At 38.0% G+C, this 26,205-nt stretch overlaps 1 protein-coding gene across 1 annotated transcript; it reads left to right on the top strand.

Moving 5' to 3' along the window:
* The first annotated feature begins 16,686 nt into the window (after positions 1 to 16,686).
* Positions 16,687 to 26,205, top strand: LOC149806873 (uncharacterized). Its single transcript, XM_089932302.1, has 5 exons — positions 16,687 to 16,711; positions 22,805 to 22,967; positions 24,095 to 24,362; positions 25,249 to 25,286; positions 26,043 to 26,205. Exons 1-5 carry the CDS (start codon positions 16,687 to 16,689, stop codon positions 26,203 to 26,205), a joined length of 657 nt encoding a protein of 218 aa, XP_089788428.1.

Raw genomic sequence — 26,205 nt, forward strand, 5'->3', positions numbered from 1 at the left:
GTTGCAGTCGTTGCAAGAGTTGACCGTACTTTTGCGATTTTTCTGTTTCGGACAAATCTTGGCGATCCATCAAGGACTGCAATTCGTGTTGTAACTGGGACATCTCGCTCAAATTGGGATTGGGAGGTAAATGCGGGGTGCGTTGTTCTTGCCACCGATGGTATTCCATCCATCGTTTGTAAGGCACTAAAGCTAGTTTTCGTCCTTCCATGGGGTTGTCAGGGGTGAATTCTGAGATCTTGGGACTTTCGAGGGCCTTTTTATCTTGCTCCCACTAGTCCTCCCAACATGGTTCCCAAGACTCCTTTCAGTATGGGGCCTAACAAGAGGGGCAAAATGCCTCCACGTTGCACTAACATCTTCTTTTTTTGACGAATGGGAATTTTCTTTCGAACCATTTGGCGAAGAACGTGACGATGTTTGCTTAAGCATTGTTTCTGGTGTTTGGACAAAGGGATCGTGCCTTTCAAAACGTTCAAACAACATTCGCACACGGTATCGATGACCTCTTTGGAGGCTGTTTGAATGAGTTTTTTTCGTAGGGGTGGAGAAGCTTTGGACAGGACAGATAACATGTCCCCATGTTTGGCTAAACGTGGTGGCAGTCCTTTCCTTTTCTTTCCTTGGGGTTTTCTGGAGGGTGACATCTTTGAGTCTTCAGGAGCACCAAAAAACACTGATATCCTACTCGGTCACAGGCCTTTTTTATACTGGAACGCGTCGCCATTGATTGTCTTTACGTCGTATCAGTTTGAGGACAGGCATGACACGTCGTGCAGGGGTACGTAACGGACTAAATCGAGCCAGTTCTTGCTTGGACAAATCCAGTAAACTTTGTAACATGCCCGATCTTTCATGGACTTTGATTTTGGGAGAAGGTACTTTGTGAGCAGCAGCCACTGCCGCTAAATTGGAAGGTCCTGCCACTGGGGAAGTTCTTTTGGGGGTCATCAACGGAGAAGTTCTTGGTGTAATCAACGTCTCCAAGTACTCTTCAGTTCTGGGTGTCATCAATGGAGAAGTGGATGAACGTGAGGATGCTGGAGACGCAGTCACTGCCGTGGCAGGTCGTGGTTTGCGAGTGTAAGGTTGCGTCCTGGCCGAAGTGCCTCTCTTGCGACTAGTTTTCTTCTGTGGACTTTTCTTTTTCTGGGGACTTTTTCTCTGTTTCTTTTTCTGGGGGCTTCTTTTCTTTTTCCGGGGTGGTGGTGTCTAGTAAGAGGAGGGTCCTGCCACTGGAGAAGTTATTCTTCTTGGGGACCTGGTCTTTTTCTTTTTCTTCTTGGAGCTTCGTTGGACTTTTGTCTTGGGGATAACTTTGGGGGCATTAGGATCCCATCTTAAGAGTGAGCGAATGATGACCCCTCCTAGAGTACCGCTCCCTCCAGGTGTCAAAATGATTTGTTTTTTGGTTTGAATGTCAATGCGGGGATCGGCCAGTTGGACCAAAGCGACTTTGTTTCGATCGAAAAAGCGTTTGAGCAAAAGGAGTTTTTCGTGACCATTTAAGGCCATGGAGGTGGTAAGTACTGATCGTAAAGAGTCCACAAAGAATCGGCTGGTAAACGAAATCCCAGAAAACAAGTCACTAAGACACACACCACTTGTCGTCCCAAATTGAATGGATACAGTTCTTGCAATAATCGATGGTAATGATCCACGGTTTGAATATGGTCATTGAGTTCCTTCCACGGAATCTGTTGGATTACATACGACATAAGTCGTGGCATAGCTGCCTGTTTTTATAGTCTCTTTGTTTCGAAAAGAATACACGTACTTTCTAGCCAGTGATCTTCGTTTTCCAGTGGGTAATGTAAATCTTGCATACTGTAACCGAAACGTCAGAGTTCGATTAGAAGTTTCCTCTTCCGCTAAGTAGATTCCACGTAAAATATGTTGGTAATCCTTTACCTCGTCTTCCTCAATGGGTTGCTCTAGGTGAATCTCGAAGTAACCAAAATGATCAACACGTGAATCATCGGGGGCCTGGAAGTATTGAACAAGGTCTGACCACTGAAACAATTTCTGACGAATCAGTTCTCTTATACCCTTCAGGTACCAGTGGTTAAAGATCTGGTGACGTAACGGATGCAATTGTTCTTTACGTTTCACTTGTATTTTGACCAGCTCTCGGTAAATGCGTTCTCTCAACTCCACAGGCAAAGCACGAATGTTCTCTTGTAAAGTATCCATGAATAGGTCACACTAAATTCTCTTTGGTCTGACACAAGAAATGTACTCTTTGCACAAACATGGTTTTACTTCAGTGTCGAATTTAAATCGTTGAGTCACTAATCTACACATTACAATTCGTTCAGAAGTTTCCTCTTTCACCAAGTTGACATTGCGTTCAAGATGTTGGTAATTCGTTAACTCTTCCTCTGGAATTCGATGCAGTACGTTTACAATGATGTAGGTAGAATCGTCCATAACAAACCAATCCTTTTGAAAACTAGAGGATCGTTGATCAATGTCTGTCCGATGGAACACTTTCAATTGAATCAATCCTTGTATAGCCTTCAGGTACCAGTGGTTCAAACACCGGTGACGTAACGGATGCAATTGTTCTTTACGTTTCACTTGTATTTTGACCAGTTCTCGATAAATGCGTTCTCTCAACTCCACGGGCAAAGCACAAATGTTCTCTTGTAAAGTATCCATGAACAGATTATTATGGTAAGAAGTTACTTCAATGTCTCGGTCCCACTAAGGGTAAGTAATGACAATTCGGTGACCATCGAGCATGTTCTACGTAGGCCGAATCTTGCGGTTCCCAGTGGTGAAGTGACACACCGCAACTGAAGCACTTGACTTTATCTCCTTCGCCCAAGTAGAAAAATCCGGCTCTGGCTAATTCTTCGGGGGTCGGTCCTCCCAGATACTTAGGCCATTTTCCTTTGAACGATTGAAGACGATTTTCAAAGTCGCAGTATTCCGACAAACGCACAGGGAACGAATATTCGTCTTTCACAGGTTCGTTTCGATGAGGGTTGAGTGACATGGGTAGGAGTTTGCTCAGGGCTGGATGACATCCGTAGGGGGGTAGACGTGAAGGTGAACATTCCCCTTTAAAACGAAACCCAGTAAAATGTCCAAGAGGACGAGCAGCATCGCTTTCGCATCCCACAGGTTTGACACGCACAGCATCACTTTCCATGATAGGGGTAGGGGCACTAAAGTTCCCATGATGCTTTACGGCATCGCTCAGGTCACAAGGTACAGCATCGTATCCATCGCAAGGCTCACAATCGCACTCGTCTGCAAACTCCGTTACGCAATTACAATGGTAACCACATGGACAATCGCAGTTTCCTTCCGGACATTTTCCGTCGCAATGCATGGGTCTTATCCATCCAATATTAGTCACACTAGAGGAAGATACAACATTTTTACAATCCCCAAACTGGAACGATGCCTCTTTCAAAGTATTTATCTTGTTCGCTCGGTCTTGGTAGTCACAATGAACTATCGATCTTGCCTAGGGTTCCTTTTTTATATACAGACCAATACCGACGTGACCGTACGGTAAGGTGAAATGATTGGAAAGTCGAACTCGCTTCTGGTATACAATTTGATAGACTTTTTCCAAGGGTCGACTGACGATGTGGTGAGTGGGTAAACGTACAATCTTGTTCGGTTGATAGGTGGTCACTTTAAAGTTTCCATCCTCTCCCGATTGCAAGGCTTCTTTCAATACCCCAAAGTTGACCACACGACTGGTACGATAATTCAGAGTCAGTCCTTTCACTTTGCACGTCGTGTGCACTTCTCCTTGTTTGTCACGGTATTCGTAGCCGTAATTTTTGGGACCGCCACTGACGAAACTTAGAATCTTGTCGTCGGGATGCTCGTCTGTCCAGGCTCCTAAACGGTCTCCTTCGATGTCAGGGTGATGTTGAATCGGGTGATGGATGTAAATGCAACTGTCCGTGTCAAAGTACAGGACGCGTTCCCCTAACAGTTCTAAAGCTTCGTACAATTTTAAGCGAGCATGGGCTGTCACGTAAGCCGCAATGATGACATTTCCAAAAGGGTCGTCTTGTACAAAGTCCAGATCTTCTTCGTAATTGACCAAGATCAAATCCTCTCGAACGACGTCCACGTGTTTCATGAATTTGGTTTTGTCGTGAATCATCTGGAAGTAGCGGGAAGGTTGTGTCAAATATTCCGTCTTGGGTAAACACGGTCGTTGTGCCATTTTACCCCACAAGCAATTTAACATCACTTTGGCAAACGATCGCCTGCCTTCGTTTTTCTCGATGTGGTCTAAAGTGATGCCTTCTTGTTCGTAGTATTTCTCTTTGAATTTTATTTGGTCTTCGGGAGTGTGACACCAGGAAGGATAGCCGCTGGCTTCTTGCTTCAGTTTCAAAAAGGCATCCACGTAGTCGGCGAAAATGCCTTTCTGAGTAGGGTCACCCTTGCGGTATTGTTGTGTCTTGGGAAAGTGACAAATTTCGTACACTTCTAACAGTTGGTATCCCATGTCCAGAGCTTTGAACAATTCTACGCTGACCCAGGTTCCCGTCAAGGCACGTTCTTCCTGGGTGTGGTGACAAGGTTGGTCTTGGTTGCACGTTTCGGCACAAGTACGGCACAAGGGAAACATCAGTTTGCCTTGACAATGGTGAGGTAAGACGGGATGGTATAGGTTCGTGGGAGGCAAAACTTTGCACTTGATCAAGCCTTCGTATTGTCGAATGTTTTTCAGGTCGATGTGTTCCGTCAGCAATTGCGGGTGCCCTACAGGAAAGCGACAATATTTGCACACGTAGGGATACAGCGAACACACGTCCAAGTATTTGATTTCTTCTCCTTTCTCTTCGTCGGCTTGGTACAGCAAACAGGTGGCATTGGTCCTTCCTCCGTACAAACTATCCCTCGGGTTCAGCGGGTCCATGAACTGGTAACTTTCCACGAGGCGTTTAAACTCGGGATCGGTTTTCATACGGTGATCGTACTCGTGTTCCCACATTTCCACCACTTGGTATCCTTGCTGTTCTAACTTTAGGCGCCGCTGACAAGTGTCCTGGTACAAGTCTTCCATGGTTCGTTGCAAAAACTGATTTTTAGTGCCACGGCCAGGGTAACAGACGGGACATCCGTGAAATAAGCAACCGTTAAACTCGTACACGATCTTGGGGTTTTCTAAGTCCCAACCATCGACCGAATACGTTCCAATGGTCTTTTCGCCTCCTCCGTTGCGGGCATGCTGAATCCACTTGTCTTCCTTGTCGCACAAGTAATGTAACCAACGTAGGGCTTTGACCGAGTATTGACGTTTGACAAAGTGGGTCGTTTGAGGACTGATGACAGCCACGGTGTTTTCAGGCATGAATCGTTGTCGATACACTAAGGAACACGCTTTGGCAATGGTGCAAGCTTCTTTCAAAGGATCGACCCCTCCGTGTTCCATGAACAGTTCTCGAAATTTTCCACAGCAACGCCGTAAAATGTCCACGTCGGAACGACAATACTTTAACATTTCTTCCTGAAAGTCGAAGGGGTCAGAGGCGTGAGCCTGATACCAAGCGTAGAAAGCTTCTCGTTGTTCGGTACGCATGTTGTCGGGGTCGTAATAGTGAGCCTCAGGTAAATGGGGTAGAACGGCGTGTTGATTGGCTTCCGTATTGAAAAAGTGTGGAAAGTACCCTTTAGCCATTTCTGTCATTCCAAACGTTTTAGGCATTCGGCTCAAAGGCATGGCCAAGTAGCTCATCGAATCTTTAAACTGTACTTGTCCCACTTGCATGAAAATGATTTTGGCTCCGTTCAAAGTCACTTTAGGACGTTCGGTGCCATGTTCCGTATAGTACCTCAAAAGAAACTGTCCATCGTATCCGGAGAAATTGTGAGCCATCACTGTGGCATGACGATGACAATCTCCGTAAAGTTCGATGTCCTCTTGGCTCCACGTCTTGTCGATGGGGTCTAAGACCCATTGGGCAAAATCGGCTAACGTGTTTGGTCCCCGAAAGATTTTTTCACGCCCTCCAGGAATCTTGCTGCAGTGAGGGCAATGACTGAAGATAGGTTCTTGAATGCACTTCTCGCACGCTCGATGAGCCACGCAGAAATTAGGAATGTGAATACCGGTCTCTTGCATGCATTCGAAATCGAAAAAGATGAAATTGCCTTTCTTCTTGTGACTGTCCTCTTTCTCTGGTGGGGGTTGGTATTTTTGCACGTAACATTGGTGTTCCAAGTCCACGATGTGGTGACAAATGTGACATTTCTTTTTTCCTGAACATACGTGTGCCTTGGTACTATTGGTACGTATGCCTTGTCCACAGGTAGGGCACAATCTCAGGAGTTGACAAGCACATTTCTGCTGTGAACCTTGCGTCTTCAGATGTTGTTGGTAACAAGTAGGGCTAACAAACGTGCGCAGACAAGTCGAACAAGGCACTGGTTCTTCGCTCAGACAGGGTAAAGAGGCCAAACATCCTGAGCATTTCGATCCACAATGCTTGTGTTGCTCTCGATTATTATAACCATGGTCACATTTCTCACAGTAATAACTGTATCCCAGGAATCCGGTGATACTGGTAATCGTATCGAAATGGTCATCGTGATGATAAACGTGAATGTATTTTCCGTCCTTAAAATGTTGGCCTCGAAACAACAGAGGCCCGCGCATTTCTTGAGGGTGCACTTTTAAGGTGTAGCGTGGAGCTAGGGCATCTTGCAATTTTTGCATCTCAGGAATGCCACAGGGTGTGTCTTTGGACAGGCCGGCTTGTTGCAACACGAGTTCTGCTTCGTTTCGTTGTTTGGCTAGATGGGAACGTTGAATAGTGTTCCAGGTTCTTTTCCATTCTACCGTGTCGTTCTTGTCGGCATAGGTTCGTCCCACCACGATGGCACGGGCTAAACACATCTGGTCATGAGAGTTGTTAATTCGGACGAGACTCTTTTTGGTGTTGCGAAGGTCGTCCACCAATAACATCTTTTTGCGTCCAGTTCCTTGAGGAGGAGAGACGTGGGTCATGTCCAGTGTGGCTTTTCCATCGGTGATGTCAAACTGGTCATTAGATTGTTGCACGTGTTGAATCTTGTCCATGACTTTGGAAGCGGTCAATTCTGCAGGGGTGCTAAACTCGATCCAAACAGGGGATTTCAAACCGTCGTGTTGTATGGAAAGTCTCAAGCGATCGTCTTCTTTGGGTTGACATTGCTGCTTGAGTGCAGTGAGCAAAGAATCCCACACCTCAGTGATGAACACTTCTGCTTTCTCTAACGGCACTTCAGCCTTGAAATCTTTAAACTTCACTGTGTATTTGTAAGCCGTGGTTCTAAATTTTCTAGAGGAGCGCTTTTCCGTCTCTCGAATGGAATAGTACTTTTCAGGGTTGACTAAGGGTGGTGAACTTGGTTTAGAGGGTTCTGATTCTGGTTCACTCATGTCCTCTTCAAAATCACTGGCATGAATTTGTGCCAAGATTTCAGCCCTGGTACGAGGCGATAGATCACGTTTCTGCCTCTTACTTTCTTCTTCTTCTTTCTTCTCAAATGAATGGGATCGTTTCATCTTGAAAGCAAAAAGTCAAATGACTCAAGTTCAAACACCATGAGCTACTTTATAGTCATAGCAGACCAGCGTATATAAAAGGGTGTGTGTCTTATCCTTTCACTATTCATTTCACTCTCAAGCCGAGCACAACGATGGAAGAGACTAACCAGATGGAACGTTTCGTCAGAGCTTTGCGAGGGGTCATTAGAAAATTCTCTTCAGACCAGCCTACGGACTACTCTCCTTCCTTTCGAGATAAAAGTCAAGATACTTGCTATATCTGTCAGAAGAAAGGGCATTGGTCTTCAGAGTGTCCAGACCGTCAAAAAAGAACAAAAACAGGGACTAAAAAAGACAAAAGTCAAGATACCTGTTATTATTGTCAAGAAAAAGGACATTGGTCTCCAGATTGCCCAAAAAAGAAACAAGAGGAGTCAGAAGAAAAGAAGGATTCTTCAGAAGAAGAGAGGGATTCTTCGGAAGAAAAGAGGGATTCTTCAGAGGAAGAAGAGGAAGAAAAAAGACAATTCTATTTACAAGAGGCAAAGAAACAGGAGAAGAAGAAAAGAAGAAGGGAAGAAAATGAGGAAAAGACGGTGAAGAAATTTAAAAAACAGAGAGAGTAAACAAGGAGAAAGAAGAAGTCAATGAACTTTCTATTAAAGTGTTGTGTTGTGAATTGTGAATTGGATTGTAAAAAAATGGAGAAAAGAATAAATTAATGATATAAGGTAAGTGTCTTTGAGTTGTGATTTTAAAATAAGAAGCTACACTCACGCACTCATACACAGACACGTACTATAAGGGTAAAATGGGTGGTTTTTTTCTTTTTGAGTTATTGGCAAATTGAAATTGTATTTCTTTTCGAGAAATGTGGGTGGCCCTGAAAAGGGCCTTTTTTCTTCATGGTGAAAGGGTGAGTTTAAGCAATCAACTTTAACTGCCTTATGCCTTTGCCACGGCCAAGGCCTACTTCTGGACTGCGTAATGTTGATGATGATAATGATTGGGTTGAAATCACTAAGGGTGGTACGGTAGGCTTAGTCACAGGGTTGACGTGTTTAGCTCGGGAAGGTCGTATTCTCTTCGGTCGTGATAAAGAAGTCTGATACATTTGTTTCATACTTCTTAACTCCGCTAAAATGTCCAACAGTACCGTGACCGTTTGATTTTCACCCTCTTGTTTCTTTGCTGCTACTTCTTCTTGCTGTTGTTTTTTTCTTACCTCTTCTTCTTGTTGCTGTTGCTGTAGGAGAAAAGCCTGTTCCGCTTCCTTTTGTCGTTGTATAAATTTCTCCAATTCTTCTTTCTGTCTCTGTCTAAAATTCTCCACTTGCGGTAATGAAGAAGGTAACGAAGGTTCCGGAACAAATTCTTGCGAGGAGAGAAAATCCACAAAATCCCAATTCACCTCTTCTGAAAGTAAGTCCGAGTTCCCTTGGGCAGTCTCCCCTGCTGGTGCACCCCAATGGATCGTTTTCTGTGTTTCCGTCATGTTGAATCACTGTCGCATAGATTGACTGCACACAAGCGCTAGCGAATCTATATAGACTACGTGACGTCACAGACTGCACTCTTCGGATTGGATGCGAGCTGACTGAATTCTGTAACGCGTGTTCGGATTGGTGAATGAACTCAATCCGTTTCAATCCTTCCTGTACCTATAAATAAGCGCCGTTCACTGCATTGATTCACCTATTCTCGGAGTCTCAACATGTGGACAGACGTTGAATCTTCAACCCTTGTGTCAACAATGATGTTCAGGACGGACATGCTCATGTATGTCCGATCCAAGTGGACCGTTGTCCACAGGACCAACAGCAGCCTGTGGATAAGAAGAGTCTATATAGAGAGACAAGGTTGCCTCAAGAGGACTCTGATGTATGGCCCTGCTGTAAGACGAAGTTTGAGGAAAAGAAGATGTCGCAAATGCCCTTTATGTTAAGGGCATATTAACATAAACCAAAGGCCCTTTTCAGGGCCAGCCATATTTCTCGAAAAGAGATAATCTTTGAATTGCCTACCCCTTTTTTAAAAAATTTTTTTAAAAAAAATCCCATGTTCCATTCCCCTTGTCCCTAAACAAGCCCAAACTCTATTCCCCATGTTAAATTCCCCTTGTACGTAGAGTGACCCACGATTTATCGCCATGTTAAATTCCCCTTGTACGTAGAGTGACCCACGATTTATCGCCATGTTAATTCCCCTTGTACGTAATCTGACCCACGATTTTTCGCCATGTTAAATTTCCATTGTACGTAATCTAACCCAGGGGGGTCTGTAATGCTAATTCCCATTGTACGTAAAGTGCCCCCATTCACTACTACTGTGTCATGATTAACATAACTAAATACAAAACACTTGGTAAAGACGGATTCATAAGTGACGATATTATGGGCAGCCGTCGCCGCCAAAAAATTACATTAATCAAATGATCTAGTATGAAATCAAATGATTTAACCTAGCAAATGAAATGAGCAATCCAGATTCCAAATGATGTGTTGTCACATGAAATGATTTAACGAACAAAACCGAATGATGCATTTAGATTTCAAATGACGTGGTATTAAATGAAATGATGTAGAGTGAAATGAAATGATTTAACCCACCAAACGGAATGATGAATTCAGATTCCAAATCATGTTGTGTGATATGAAATGATGTAGCATGAAATGAAACGATTGAACCCCAAAAATGAAATAATGAATTCAGATTTCAAATGATGTGGCGTTAAATGAAATGATCTGGTATTAAATAAAATGATTTAAAGAACAAAACGGAATGATGATATATGCTTCCAAATGACGTGCTATTAAATAAAATGATGTAGTCTAAAATGAAATGATTTAACTCAACAAATGAAATCATGAATTTAAATTCCAAATGATCTGGTATTAAATAAAATGATTTAAAGAACAAAACGGATTGATGAAATCTGCTTCCAAATGACATATTATTAAATGAAATTACTAAGTATGAAATGAAATTATTTAACTCAACAAATGAAATGATGAAGTCAGATTCCAAATGATGGGGTATTAAATTAAATGATTTAAAGAACAAAACGGATTGATGAAATCTGCTTCCAAATGACGTAGTATTAAATGAAATTATGTAGTCTAGAATTAAATGATTTAACCCAATAAATGAAATGATGTATTAAGATTCGAAATGATCTGGCATTAGTTGAAATGGTCTGAAGAACAGAATGGAATGATCAGCTCATATTCCAAATGATGTGGTATTAAATGAAATGTATGGAATGTAAACGGTCTGATCAAAGTGTAAATCAGCTAGCGTAAATCCAAACAAACACGGGGGGGGGGGGGGGCGCTGTTATCTATGACGTATGATGTCAGCACGCCGAAACATAATCGACGGGCGTATTTACAGCATTCGGCTGAGATTTTTGCAGACGACAGTTGGACAGCAAAGCAAAGGTAAGTGTTTCTTTTCGTATTTTATAAACAAGAACAGTGTTTTCCAATCAGCATAAAGTGGTTTTATCCACATTAATGAATGTGCGTGTATTTTTTTTTTTCAAGTTCTGCCCTGTACTGCGCGAATTTCTTAGGCTTCAACAAAGCGAGATCTATCAACTAAAGAGATTAAATCTTGATTTTATTTGATCAATATTAATTACCATGTTTAATGACCTTACACACTAAGCCAAAAATGTGTTTCCCGTCAATTTTGGTATATTTTACATTACCGGCCCTACGTGCATACGCATTATTCGTCAAAGGTCTATATGTTATCAATTCTTTTTCCGCTATTGAATCCAGTTTGCAGCGACATATTAGTGCTTGTTTTCTTCTTTTATATTTCCTCTTTGATATCGAATGTCATTTTTCTTAGAATCCCTTATTCACGACTCTTAGTGAACTTCAAACATGCCACTCTCCTTTCCAAACCTATTGAAAATGGGGGTGTGGGGTGTGGAACTTAGTCATATATTTTGAAAGAATAATACGTGAACAAAAAACAGTTACCTCCTTTGGAGTGTTTTATGGCGAAGAAGAAGCATAGATCATGTTTGAATAAGCCCACAATTTAGCAAATGATGTATGAAAATAACAAGTAAAGGCCATGGATTCTATCAGAATTAAAAAAAAACAAACAGCATCAGCGATTTGTAAGTGATACCACGTAGCCCTTAGGGTAAAGACGTTCTCTCTCTCTCTCTCTCTCTCTCTCTCTCTCTCTCCAATAGAACGGTCGAAGCTTGTACTTTCTGCTTTCTGCTGACTGCTGGACCAATGCGAGATTTTACCTGATATCCATCGATTTAAGTAGTGTGTATTTGGTATGTATTTGTACTTAGCTCAATTGCCTGTTTCAACATTTAAAAGAATCTCAAAACGTAAACCAAAAAATTGTAATAATGGGATGAGCAAATTTAAAACAAATTGAATTAAAAAATACAAAAAGGTGTTTAAAAAATTGCGACCTCTTGTTTGGCAGCCTGACACATAGAAAGATAAACGTGGGTATCAATATAAAAGAGCCATTCATTTTCAAGATAAAAAATTTGAAAAAGTAAAATTGGGATGAGCGAATTTGAAAGAAATGCCAAAAAAAGGTATTTGCAAAAAAAATTGGGATGCCACAGCGAGTTTCGAACTCTCGACATCTTGTTTTACAGAAACGAGGCATATTTTATCACTTTTCTACTTTGATGTCATTGGCAGTGCCAACAAGAACAAAATATCAAAATTAATAATAATAATAATAATAATAATAATAATATGTCATGTCAAAAGTAACAAATTGTCACTGCCACAAGAACAATGTTTGTTTTAAAGCATAAATACATTCTAACTTTGCATGCAAGCATTGGCGTCCTAAAAGTAAATGGCGTCGGGACGACGAAGATAGCCCAAGGGGTTTTTGGCGCCACAACACCTCTGGCACCCATCCATGGTTTTGGTGCCCCAATGCCACTAGCGTACGGAGCAAACACTCCGTCCGTACCCCAAACCCTCCTTTACAACACTATTGCATGCAAGTTTATATTATCTACTTCCTTCTCCTGACATCATATTAGACCTAAAATCAACGTTTCTTAATCGTATGCTTCCAAATATAAGTCAAGCCCTATAGCTCAGTTGAGCCCACCCCCACCCCCACCCCACCCCAGGTTTGATTTCCTTGTTATGCCACTTAATATCAGATAAAACGAATGAGCGATATTAGTTTATTACTAAAAAATCCATTTTAGTCAGAAGAGATTCAAACTTAGAATTAAAGTAGGACATTATCATCGTTGTGTATTCCGAGACGATGAAACATAAGGTAGGTAGGGTAAATCACCCTTAGCTGATGATGTGATAATCTGTGGAAGTGAGGAAAAAAATTGAAACGTTTGTTTAATTGTGTCACAGACACACAAATATAAAAACCAATTCCACAAAAGCACTGTACCTCTTCATCAAATATTTAAGTCCAGTTTTCATCGGTTCCCAAAAGTGTTTTAGCAGAACAGTTTTTTTTAGATGATCACAAATATATACACTCAGGTTAAAAATAATATATACAATCAGGTTAAAATAATGTTGAAGCAAAACATAAGCAACCTCCAGCTCATCATCATTACCATTAGCAGCACTATCATCATTGTTGTCATCACCATACCATTATATCAGTTTAGATAATTCATTTTCTTCTTGTTCTTGCTCTTCTTCTTCTTCATCTTATAATAATAATAATAGGAAGAAGAAGAAATAGATTTATTTATTTATTTATTTATTTATTTATTGTCATGGTAGCTTATAACTTTTCAGTACTGACTAATTTTAAGATCAACCAATAACAGCGTTCTCTCCAAAATTGTATAATCCTGTCAGTTTTACAGGCTTCCACATATCAAGAAACTCTGTGTATATGTTGCTTTATTTCTTGTATATTGGTCACTATAAAGGAGGATGTACTTTAGGCATGACATTGTTTTTGGGCTATATTTAAGATGTATTACCAGTAAACGGTAATACTATATGATTATATGTATATTAGAAGTAACACTGAAGAAACTATGGCTATTAAAATATTAAATCAAAATAAATAATTTAAAATAATAATAAAAATTAAATTAAAATAAAGGTTTTGAAAAGATATTAACATGGAAGTTTATAAATGTTTATGATTAAAATTTACACGAACCTTGTGCATGCAACATTTGTGCAACAAGTTTTATCAATTTGCATAATAATTAAGTAGTTATTCTTTTGTAGCTTCTATTTCTGTCCACATTTCATTTATTTTCATAAGCCCAAGATTTAGTCTTTCATAATTCCATTCCAGTTTCCATCTGCACATTATTCCTGGTGCGTTTACATTTTTTTTATAAAAACGAAGATGGAACCTTCATGGTAATATATGGTTTTGTAAAGTTCCTTGAAAAATTGTGAAAACAGAAAATATTTTACAAGAATCATAGAGACATGATACTGGGATAATTCAGAAAGAAGAAAAGAAATTGATTCCATTGCTATCTTTCTTTCGATATATGTTTCAACACTACAAGGACTTCCATATTTGTAAAGTGGTATGTGATAAGCCCTTAGAAGGACAAACTGTTCACATCTCCAAATATATCAAACAAATCAACATGGAACGTGTATCAACAATTAGCATCTCTTGATACTTTAAGTTTGGGTCTGTATGAAGTGTTACAACTTTATGGTGTTAAACTAAGTAACAGAAACAAGCGAAACCGTAAAGTTTAAGAAAATCTAACTTTGTGCACCATCAACAGATTTATTATGTCAAATAAATTTTTCTTCTTCTTCTTCTTCTTCTTATTATTATTATTATTATTATTATTATTATTGAACATGATATTTGTGCTGCTGGTGTCTTTAATTTATTCTCTTTATATTGTTTTATTGTGGTGCTGTACACACTTACAAGCACTTCTCCGCATTTTTCTGACCTGACTGGAGGCGCCACCAGTTATTAGTCTAAGTGATGCTAAATAGTGATGGTGATTGTAATGTTTTGTTATTGAAGAATAACTCCAGTAGCGGTCTATAACTTTTCTCATAGATTTTATTCAATACAGTATGTATATATGTCAGCAGTATCACATGCGCCGGCGCGCACTGAGAAAATATATTATGAAAAGGAGAGCGATAGATGCATTCCAATCAATATGTGTGTACAGCAAGTATGACTTAGAATGAGATGAGAATAATGATAGCGTATGACATCAAATTAATATTACGTATAAATATGAGTGACAAAATCATACGTGGTAATTTTTCTAAAAGAATTTTGTTCACAGTATAAAGACTTAGTTCCTAATGATTCGACGCCAAACTATATAAACAGTTAAGTTCAGTAAAAGGACAAATAATGTCAATACAGTTTCTGGTCTATCGATACTACGCTCTATGCCAAATTATAACTTTCTTCTTTCTAAGCCCGAAATGGAATTGTATGAAAATAGTTTGAGTCCAATCATTTGGAACTGTCTACCTATAGATGTTAAAGAAGAACCATCAGCGCATTCCTTTCGTCACAGGCGTTTGAAATGGACACAATGTAAATAATGTCTAATACCGATTATGGTCAGCTTTCCCCTGTGTGTGTGTGTGTGTGTGTTTGTGTGTGAATGAAAAGTTTTCAATCATGCATGTTGGTGTACACAATGGTTTCTGTGCTATATCAACACTTAATTGTTCCTGTGTATATCAATAATTAAACCTTTTCTGTACGATGTTTGTTTCTCAACTGTATTTTATATATTTGCCTCTACATATGTAGATAATAAAGTGCCATAAGTGAGGTTAGTTTCGGTACTAATTGTGTTACCATCATGTATAAGACTATTATTATTATTATGCAAAGAGAAATTAACATTGAACCAAAGGTGGAAAACAAAGAGAAACGCGTGAAATTAATATGTAAAACTCAGGCGTGGATGTGAGTTACGCGATCAGTGAAGTATGCATTAATAATAATAATAATAATAATAATAATAATAATTACCTATCTTTAACGAGGATAACACATTTGGTAATGGCTGACCCATCTGCCGTCTGGTCCTCAGTTTTTTTAATCGGCTATGTTACAATTTTTTTTTAAATATTTAAAACAAAATAAGAAATTAAAAAAATGCACAAAATAAAAATATAAGATCATGCACATAACCAGGTATCGTCGCACTCATTCTGACTATGTGTGACTATACTGGGAAACATACAACTATGAACAATATTCAATACACACAATACACAGGTACATACATTTCAGCATAAGATCTGGATATATCAATCATGGATATGATTATAAAGTTTTCTATTCAGAGCTTTTAGTATGTCATTCCAGCTGGTCTAGAAAAAATTTCGTTAATGATATTTTAAAAGAAGCAAGGGAAGTTGAATTACATATCCTCATTGATAAGGAATTCCATACAGTAGGTGCTGATACAAAAAATGAGCTTTTGTAATGTTTGGTTTTCGACCGAGGAATCTGGAGATCGTTGTTAGTCGTCGATCGGAAATTACGCTCATATTTGATGATCTTGGTTCAATTATGTTAGAGATATCATCTGGAGAAAGACCGTTGAAAGACTTGTATGTCATGATTCCTTTAAAATAAAGAATACGTTTTTGGATAGGTAGCCATTTCATACGTGAAAACAAAACATTTGAGGGAGTCATAACAGAAAGTTTCAGTATTATTTGGGCTGCCCTTTTCTGGAGACTATCAATTCTGGACAGATTATAATTTGATGTGTTTCCCCATATGGTACAGCCGTAATCTATCAGTGGTAGTATATAACTCGAAAAATAAGTTTCAAGTGATTGTGGAGGTAGAAACTTCGAAAGCAATTTTAACAGTTATTCTTTTGACTACCATTGCACATAGGTTATCGATATGCGCATTCCAGCTGAGGTGTTGATCAATGTAGATACCAAGAAGTTTTTGATTTTTGACAATAGATACGTCTAAGCCATTTTGAGTTAGAAGTAAATCCATGTTAGTAGATAGACGCTGCCTTTTTCCAATTGTCATACATTTCGTTTTAGAGATGTTAATATGCATTTTATTTTGATGACACCAAACTGATATATTGTTGAGGTCGATTTGAAGTTTATTTTTAATGGAGTCTATTGATTTACCAGATAAATGCAATGTAGAATCATTGAATGAACGATGGGATATAGAATATGGGGGCGATTATTAACTGGGAAGGTAAGGTACAGTGTGAAAGAGGTAAAGTATGTGATGGGGAATTATGATTTGTTATAGGGTGCTATCAATTACTAATTCGAAGTTATAAATGAAACAGAATATTCCAGGTGAGCATCATTTATCAATGAAGGGTGAACTAGACTCAGTTGGTAAAAGACGGCTTTTATTCTGCATACTAACCTGGATGGTGAAAATGATAACAGTGCATTACTGGATATTTGCTTCCTTTTGATAATATGAACTAATAGGTTTAATCTATATGGCGTATTTGTATTAAACGCATACTAATTATTTATTAATTACAAGACACCAGTAAAGCTGCGGAGACACGATTGCCCTCAAACTGTTTTTCTCATTGATCTTAAACCCTGTGAGGCCATAACATCAACCAGCTGTTGATGTAAATCAGTTCTAGTCCAGTGTAGAATGTCTGATTAATTTCTTTGTCAAGAACTGTTGAGTGATATTTAAAGCTAATTAGAATTAGGCTAACGCTACATCTCAAATCCTGCGTATGTTAACATTTAAAATGAAACGTGACCTGGTTCTATCTCTCATGTGGGTTTCACAGTCTTCCCAAACGTGTGAAATATCAAGTTTGCTTGATAGATGCTGATTTGCTTTCATCAAGAGTCAAGTATCAGGGTTTTTAAAAAATCACTCGGACAAGCTCTGATACTGTGGTAGGCATGAGCATTAAATGTCTATAGTTTTCCGATTTCTTCAGTTTCTTTAAATCTTGCCATTTTCTGCTGCAAGTTTTCTGGTGCCGGTGGCAAAGTAGCTAGTAATTTTATAAATAGATTTAAAATTTTAAAAGCAGTTCCCGATATGGCATGGGAAGCCATATACATATATTGGTTTGGCTTGCTCATGAGACACAGAAAGGATATATATATATATATACAAATAATAAATTAAGTAGACTTTTAGAAACACCGCGAAAATTGAGAGAAATTAGGGAAGTTTTAATTAAATATAGAGACAAAGTAGATTTATGGGGTACAGGAAAGGAAAAAAACATACGGGTGGATTAGGGAAAATGCAACAGAAAAAGTAATGAGCCAAGTAGAGTTGGAAAATAGATACGTAAACTGGAAACTAGCATGGGGGAATTGGATTAAGTTAGGATCTTTAAAAATACAGAGCCTCTGCTTTAAATACATGCATAATGTGTGGTTAACAGGAGAGGTTGCAGTGCGGCGGCATATGATCAGAGTATCGCCTAAATGCCCACTGTGTAAAAAATATAACTTCAGTAAGACACATACAATACTACAGTGTGAACAAAGACAAACTAAAAGACAAAAAGTAATCGACGAGATTAGAAAGACAACTACATATAAGACACAAAATCTGCTATACTTGGACGGGAATTTTGACAAAAAGACTTTATATACAGTGACGGATTACATAGTGGACACAATGAGATCATGTGGACAAATAATAAAAATTTGGGAAAGACTAACGGACGCTCTCCTGCCAGAACACTCTTTCCTTTCTATATATAAAAAAAAAATCCTATACTAATTTTAAATACTTACTATTCTTCTACCTTGCTTTGCTTCCTTCCACTCTTTCATCAAAAAATGTCTCGGAAATTTTGGCTAATAAATAAATACAAGATAACCTGCTCAAGATGAGAGAAATACACCAAATAAATAAAGTATGGACCCCATCTCGAGCATAGTTACTTATCTCTGACATACGAGAGCGGTATATATAACACACACCCAAACCACTAAGGTTTTAAAGTTATTGAGTAACACACCGCATTCTCGACAAAATTCAAAAACAAAACAAAAATCCCATCAAGGGAGAAATAGAACAACTGGGTTATAAAGATGATTTAGAGCTAAGTCCCAACACGTAAACAAATATAGCAAACAAAACAAATAGCGGGGCCCCGAGTGGCCGAATGGTCTAAAGCGCTCACCGTTATGGATCACTGCCATCTCACCTCTGTCTGCGTCGGTTCGAGTCTCAGATTCGGCTATTGTAGTTATGTGAGAAAGCTTGCCAGTAGCTTCTCGTGGGTCAGTGGTTCTTTCCGGGGGTTTTCCGGGTTCTTCCTCCACCATTAATACTGGCCGCCATGTATAGCCTATCTTGTGCTGAAAAATGGCGTTAAATCCTACAACAACAACAACAACAAAACAAATAGCACCAACATATAGCACTCATGGGACATAGGGGACCTGTAGCAAAGGTCACTTGAAAAGAACTAAGGGATGAAATCCGGAAAAGGTGACATAAACCTTATTCGGACGTACAACCTTATAGATACACTAGGGCCATTTTAGAAATAACCCGATCAAAATTTCTAAATTCAAACTTTGATTTTAAAGTTTAAATTCCTTCAAAAACAATAACAGATACAAGACATCTATGGAGGGAAACACAAACACATAAACAATTTCCTCTTTGGTTAACGGGGGTGGGGGGGCTTCTGTCTAGTGCCCCCCCCCCCCAAAAAAAAGTAATTTTCTTCTGATCAGTAGTAATTCAGCAGGGCAGTATCCATTCAGTAATGATGTTGCACGATAATGTCAAAATAGTTCTGTAAGGATCGTCTGTCTTTTTTCAGCATTCTTGTCATTATTTGTATATGTGTTGTACATACATACATACATACATACATACATGTAGAGTGTGTTGATTTCTTTCAATACCAACTTGTTTACAAGGAACAATTTGCCATAATTTAATAAATAAGAAAAATATAATTAACAGGGCTAGGAATTAAACTTTCATTACTAAGTGAAGGATAATATTCCCGACTTTCTTATGTATGCGATTTACTGTATGCAGTTGACCAACAATCTTTCTTATAAAGTTTAAATCCTTCGTGTCCACGTCTAATTATGCATAATTTCAGCATCAAGACCCGACTAACATGTTTTATAGGAAGAATCTTAGTAAAACAAATCAAAAGTCGCCGATGCCTTTACTCTGTGCATTGTATCAGACAACGCTACAACTTGTCCGCATCATTACATTATGCCTTAGGGTTAGACAGCATTTACACAAGATAGTTCATATGTACCTTTGTGTAACTGTCTTCAGGAGCTTTATTCATTATGTAAAGCATTTATTTCCTGGTCTCCTCGATCGTCGAAAGTCGATGCCATTTTGTTCACTACAGTAACTCAGAGTTACCTACAGATTCCCCACTTCCAAGACCTCACGTTTCTAGCCATGAGCACTCCGCTTTTGACACTTTTTCTACACTATTCTACGTATTTACTATCCGATTTGATAGACATGACGCTACACACACACACACACACACACACACACACACGCACGCACGCACGCACGCACATACATACATACATGCATACATGCATACATACATTATTACGACTCTGTCGTTTTATATATGTAATAGAAAAGTGTGAGAAGCAACAGACTGTGAAAAAGTCAACAAAGATTTTATTTCCCTTGATTACAAAGTGAAAATAAAGAGAAAGAAATTATGGTATTGCGAATTAAGTCCCAAAATAATCATAGAATTGCAGACAAAAGTTCCGATGATAAAGAGGTATGAATAAACTTTATGCAAATCCAAATTAAATCCAACGTTAAAAGGTTGATGTGCCTGCGATGGCATGTAAAGTGTTGTTTTGTCAAGTCTTTTGTTGGATTGCAATAATACAATTATATCCTTTTTTTGTATTTCACTATAAATCCAAGTCTCTATTTCCAAGAATGTTATCAGAGTACGTTTGTATTTCCAGGGAAGAAATAATTGGAATAACTAAAATTCCAGCCCATATGAACTACTGGTCACAACAATAATACAGAATAATTCTACTAAGATTTTAAAGCACAAATGAATAATTTTTCCAGTGACAATATTATATAGTCCACTACTTGACCTCCTGTCACAATAAGCATTTTGTCATAAAAACCCTTACAGAAGGCTCCTAATGTTTACAAAATAAAATCTTAGTTGTAATTATGTATAACTATTTCTAAAATTATAATACAAAATGTAGTAAACAACAGGGAAACCTGGCAATTTATGGGGAATTTCCAAAAAACTAGACCCAGACCCAAATAAACGTGTCTACTTCTATTGATAGTGATTTTAATATCAACCCCATACACAAAGATAATATTTTAGCCATATATTACTTGTTCACAGTCTTTAATATAAAATCAGTAATTAAAGTCGAATATAAAATGAACTTGAATTTTTACAGGGTTAAGTCCAACATACAATATTACATGACAATAGTATAAAGTGAAATAAATTTTTTCAAACAAAACTAGCAAGCAAACAATGCAAATTTAAACATACATACATTCATCCACACATGCACACACACACACACACACACACACACACACACACGTATTCCTCATTGTGACAACCAATTCATTGATATTACAGAACAGAAAATGATTCATACAAGCAGCTTGCACGCAAGTACTGTTTATGGCGTTCCATAACTATTACCAATTTTGTTCTTAATTCAGACATGAGTACAAACCTTGATGATGCCATATCTATCTTGAGGAGGGTCGCAGACCAGATTTCCTCCACCTCATCATCACTTACATCCTCTGCATCTGGTTCATCTGCGAGTCAGACATCATTTTCATCGGTATCAGAGGAACACAGACGCTTGTTTAGTAGAACAATGGTATATAATTTCAACAAACTTCTCCTTTTTGCACTGTTTAATTCCATGAGCTACATCATTGTCATCACGGTGTTTCGTCTTTCTGTCTGTCATCCTGAGTTGTTGATGCCACGAAGATTTTAATATTGAATTTTAGCTTAATTTTATGCAATTGTCCCATTTAATCAATTTAATTAAGTTTAGTGGATTCAACAGCCACTAAACTGAATGAAATGCTATGCGAAAAACAATGAAACTATTAACACCGACTAATTTATAGTTTTGCCTTTCCGTAACTTGCTAATGTCCTATTGCTAATGTGTAAACATATAATATCCGCGAAACTTTAATTAAACGTTATGATTCATAAAGTGTGTTTTCATACACATAAGCCCTATAACATTCATAGAAGCCTAGTGTATCAAATAGGTCTTCTTTCAATAGAAGAGTAAACGAATATCACCATGAAATGTTATTGATTTCCCCCAAAATATAATGACCTAGGCATCATCTTTTGTTATAGGAGAAAAACCCACATCATCTTTTTTCCTGTTCATTTTAGACTTGTCACATGTTCTTTTTGTTTTGCACAGAGATTAAATCCATATAGGTCGAGAACTGGTAGGACTGATAACAATTTGGTCAGGATTGATGGGAGAAGAAAAGGTACCCTTCATTATCACTATATATCACTATTTTATATAGTTGCTTTATTTCTGTTTTGTTTTGTTTTTTGCCATATTAAGCACCCAAGACAACACTTATGAATGGAAAAATACATTTCATACAATGCATCACATTGAACGTGTACACACAGACACATACATGCTTTCACACAGATAGGTTATCCCATATATATATAGTCAATATATAGCCTTTACTGTCTTGATGTGAAACCAGCACCACATCACTTCAACATTCAAGTTAACCACTAGAACAAGGCACAGTGTTTGTTTCTTTTTAAATATTCTGTACTAGTATTATTTTGAATATAAAATAAGTACCCCAACTATTGTATTGACTGTCTGAATGATGTGTGTCTGTCTTACGATGCACAAATGTTAATATGTTTTTGTTTCTCCCCTCTTATGTTGTTGTTGTTTTTGTTCTGCTATGTCTTTTCGTTAGTGTTTTTGACGATTCACAAATTTACATTGTTCGATTTTGATGAAATGCCTACATTTAAAATTTACAAAATGGAATTTATCAGATTTTTTCACACACAATTGCAACAGAGAATATGAAACCTAAGTATGATTTATAAATACATGCATATTTATTTCTTACTTGAATTTTTGTTCAACAGGAACGTGTGGGCATCCATGTCTCACAAACACATACCTAGCTGCTTCACTCATGCAACATAAACTTATATAAAGTTTTAGGAAATATTGCTCATTTTTATGTCCTGATTCTAGTCACCAAAACAAGTAAACTGCATTGATACATATTTCCATTTTAGGTCGCACTATGACTCGATCATTTGTTTGTCTGAGTTCCAATACTTCTACTACTATTCCATCTCTGGAAGAAAGGAGAATCCTACGTAAAAATGGCCTTGGGGAAAAGAAAGTTATTATTCCTGTTGATGCTTTGCATGACAAAGTGAGACAGGCCATACTAAGGTAATTATGTTTTAGAAAAAGTAATGAAAGGTGATCGACAAATTTTTGGAATGAAGGAAACGAGTGAAGTGCATGCGAATAAATGCTTGTATGTTACGTTCTAAATCTATAGAGAATGAACTGTAAAAAAAAAAGCAACAGCAGGTAGGCACTGTGCAACTCGGTTTCCGCCTCTAGGTTGCTCATCTAGTTACAGTTGAAGTCATAATAGAGAAGATACACCATCGCTTGTTGATGTGAGTTATATCTACTGTTTTTCTTGATGCAAATGTCTCTTTCAGATTGCATCCCTGTGTGCACTTCTATTTCACAATATACAGATTTGTTGAGTCATATAACGTAACTTCCTCTCAACAATGCGAACATGTACAAATTCCCATCTTCAAGTTGTTCCAAGCCTCAACATGAAAAGAATATTCCGGCTGGAAATGTTTTTCTCTAATGTTTACTTAGAATATTGTTTCTTGGTAAATCAAATAATTAAGTACTTATTGCTAAACCATCAAGCTTATGTGTGAGTGGGAGTGGTGGAAGCTAATATTTGTTGGTCCATACATTATGCGTTAAGCTCCTATTGCATTTTTAAATAGAATATTCCACAAAATAAAAGTTCAGAAACACTATGTAAAATTTGAAATGTACAGATTCAGTAGATATTGTCTATTTTATTTATAGACTTAACTGTATCCCTTTTTGCGATTAGTTTTAATACTGTACTTGTAAGACCAGGTGTTTTTCTTAACGTTTATGCGGACAAGTAAGATTTGGTTGAACAAGCTATGTCCTACGGTTTACTTGTCAAAATCAAGTAAAAGTATAAACCAAATTTTAGATACGTTCACAAAACAATATTATCTGAGTAAAAATAATTGAATGATATTCAAGAAATTACTGAAATATAAGACTCGATGGTGATTCCTCTCAGTACTCAACATCATCCATTCAATATTTCCAGCCTGAACCAACCTTCTAAATAAATTTAACCATATCTTTATTCCTGAAATCCAAACGCCAAACAAACACATTACATAATTGTCTTAAAATTGAGTTTAAAAGTGAACATTGATATAAAACTGTTATCCGTACTCGAAAATAAAAAAATGTAATATTCATTATCTGTTTTCCAGCTCTTTTCCGGCTTTAGATCAGTGTGGTAGTTTTGAGCTGTTAACGCTAAAAAGCAACTCCAAAAAAGTTTTAACCACAGTAAGTCACGGAAGATGCAGTGCAGAAGACATTAGGGAGTTCGGTACAGGTCGCATATACATCAGGCCGATTCAGAAGAGTATCGCTATAATTGACATAGAAGACTCCTTTGAAGAGCAAGAAAAGTGTTTGTCTTGTTCAAGCATGGTACCTATAAAGGACCTGAGAGAACACATGCAAACTTGTCAGGTAAGGTAGCCTGGCTATCAATTAATTGTATCAGGCATTTTGCTCATGTTAAAGCTTTAACATTAATCCAACAGTATGTTACCTCCGTTTATATGCAATTCATGTATATTAGACAAAGGTGCAATTTCTAAGGGCTGTCATCTTCGCAAGGCAAGGTTCCAATATGATAACCTATCACCGCCTCGGCGTATCGGGCAGATATTTCTGTGTTTCATGTCTATGAATTTCACTGGATGCAACGGCAAGCCATCGCATCCAATCAAAATTAAGTTGTTCAAATGTGAACACTGTTCCTACATGATTGGGACAAGGGGAGCACACAGCTAGAATGGACTGATAAGTAAGCAATTTTCTAGTCCCAGTCCGTGTTTGCACAATTTCCTTTCTCTCAAATACACCTGTAATGGCTTCACTCTGGTACATAGTCATACTTTCGAGGTTAAACATCCAAAGTATCCTTTTAGGTCAATTGCCTCCAATATTTTCGACCAGTGTAGAATGCACCACGCTATTGGTTACTTGGCATTATGTACGATGGGAGGCAGTTCAGTAAATCCAATAGATGTCGCTAGGACAAAGCACCAGTATATATCTTCGATCCGCCAAGGTGTAGATAGGATTATCATATCGGAAGCTTGGCTAGCGAAGATGAAGTGCTGTGTAAATGAAGTTTTGCTTTGCTTTTCTGTTGAGAGCATTTTTTTTACAAACTTTACTGATACCTAGACAGAATCAAAGGGTATGCATTTCGTTTGGTTAGAAAGTGCCTGTTGTTTAGATCACTAAATTTATGCGACGGTATCATGTGTGCAGAGTATTTACGTAATGTTGGGGATTGAGAGTGTTATTGCTAAAAACGTACCTACATATTTTTTATGATTTTCAGAAATCAGGAGAAGATGCAGATTTCATTGAAATTTTCAAGTAAGTTGTATGTCTTTGAACATAGGTGTTAGATCTACTTGACTCAGGACTAGACAATTTGTGTGACGGTCTTCTGTCCATCCTTCAATACTTGATTATTTGCCTTAAATGATTCATATTTGTGTAGAGTGTGTAACTAACTCCCTCTACATTTGACAAATGATTCATATTTGTGTAGAGTGTGTAACTAACTCCCTGTACATTTGATAAATGATTCATATTTGTGTAGAGTATAGTATAGTTGCGTGTACAACTGATACATGATTTACATTCGTACAGTTCCTGCAAACTTGATATGTGATTTACTGGAAGTAGACTGCATATAAATGTATGGAATCCATTAAACATCACAATAGAGCATCACTTTAGTGAAAAAGAAAGTGAGGCTCCAGTGCAGATTGATCATACATTATACATTTTCCCCTTTGCTCAGTCCACTGGTCACTACCAATGTAAACTAACTAAATGTCCTGTTGGTGGATTTTTACGCGATGTTTTGCTTCATTGTCAATCCTCTTGCATGTGACAGAGTCTGATGATGGAATTTAATCATCCTTGATTAATAAATATGCCACTTCATAGTCGTTCCAGTTGTGTCCTACATATATTTCAACTATTACAGTACAGTTCTTATCTAAAATATATGTCTTGTAGAATGCATATGCTTTTTATGAAACTTACAGGACGACATAAATCTGAATCGATCTATAATCATCTGATTTGTCAAATGTTGTAAATATATTTATGTGTTTTCAGCGATGATCCAGCTAACGTTAGTGAGCAGCCTAGTGTTGTAACAACACACAATAACACCAGTACTGTAGACCCACCTCTCAACACTGGTGCAATGTACAGTAATGTACCCACAGTTCCAACTATCAGACAACAGGATAATGTCGTGGCCATGTTTCCCAACTGA

This window comes from Sinohyriopsis cumingii, chromosome 1 (assembly GCF_028554795.1).
Source record: "Sinohyriopsis cumingii isolate HCF-2022 chromosome 1, ASM2855479v2, whole genome shotgun sequence".
NCBI lineage: Eukaryota > Metazoa > Mollusca > Bivalvia > Unionida > Unionidae > Sinohyriopsis > Sinohyriopsis cumingii.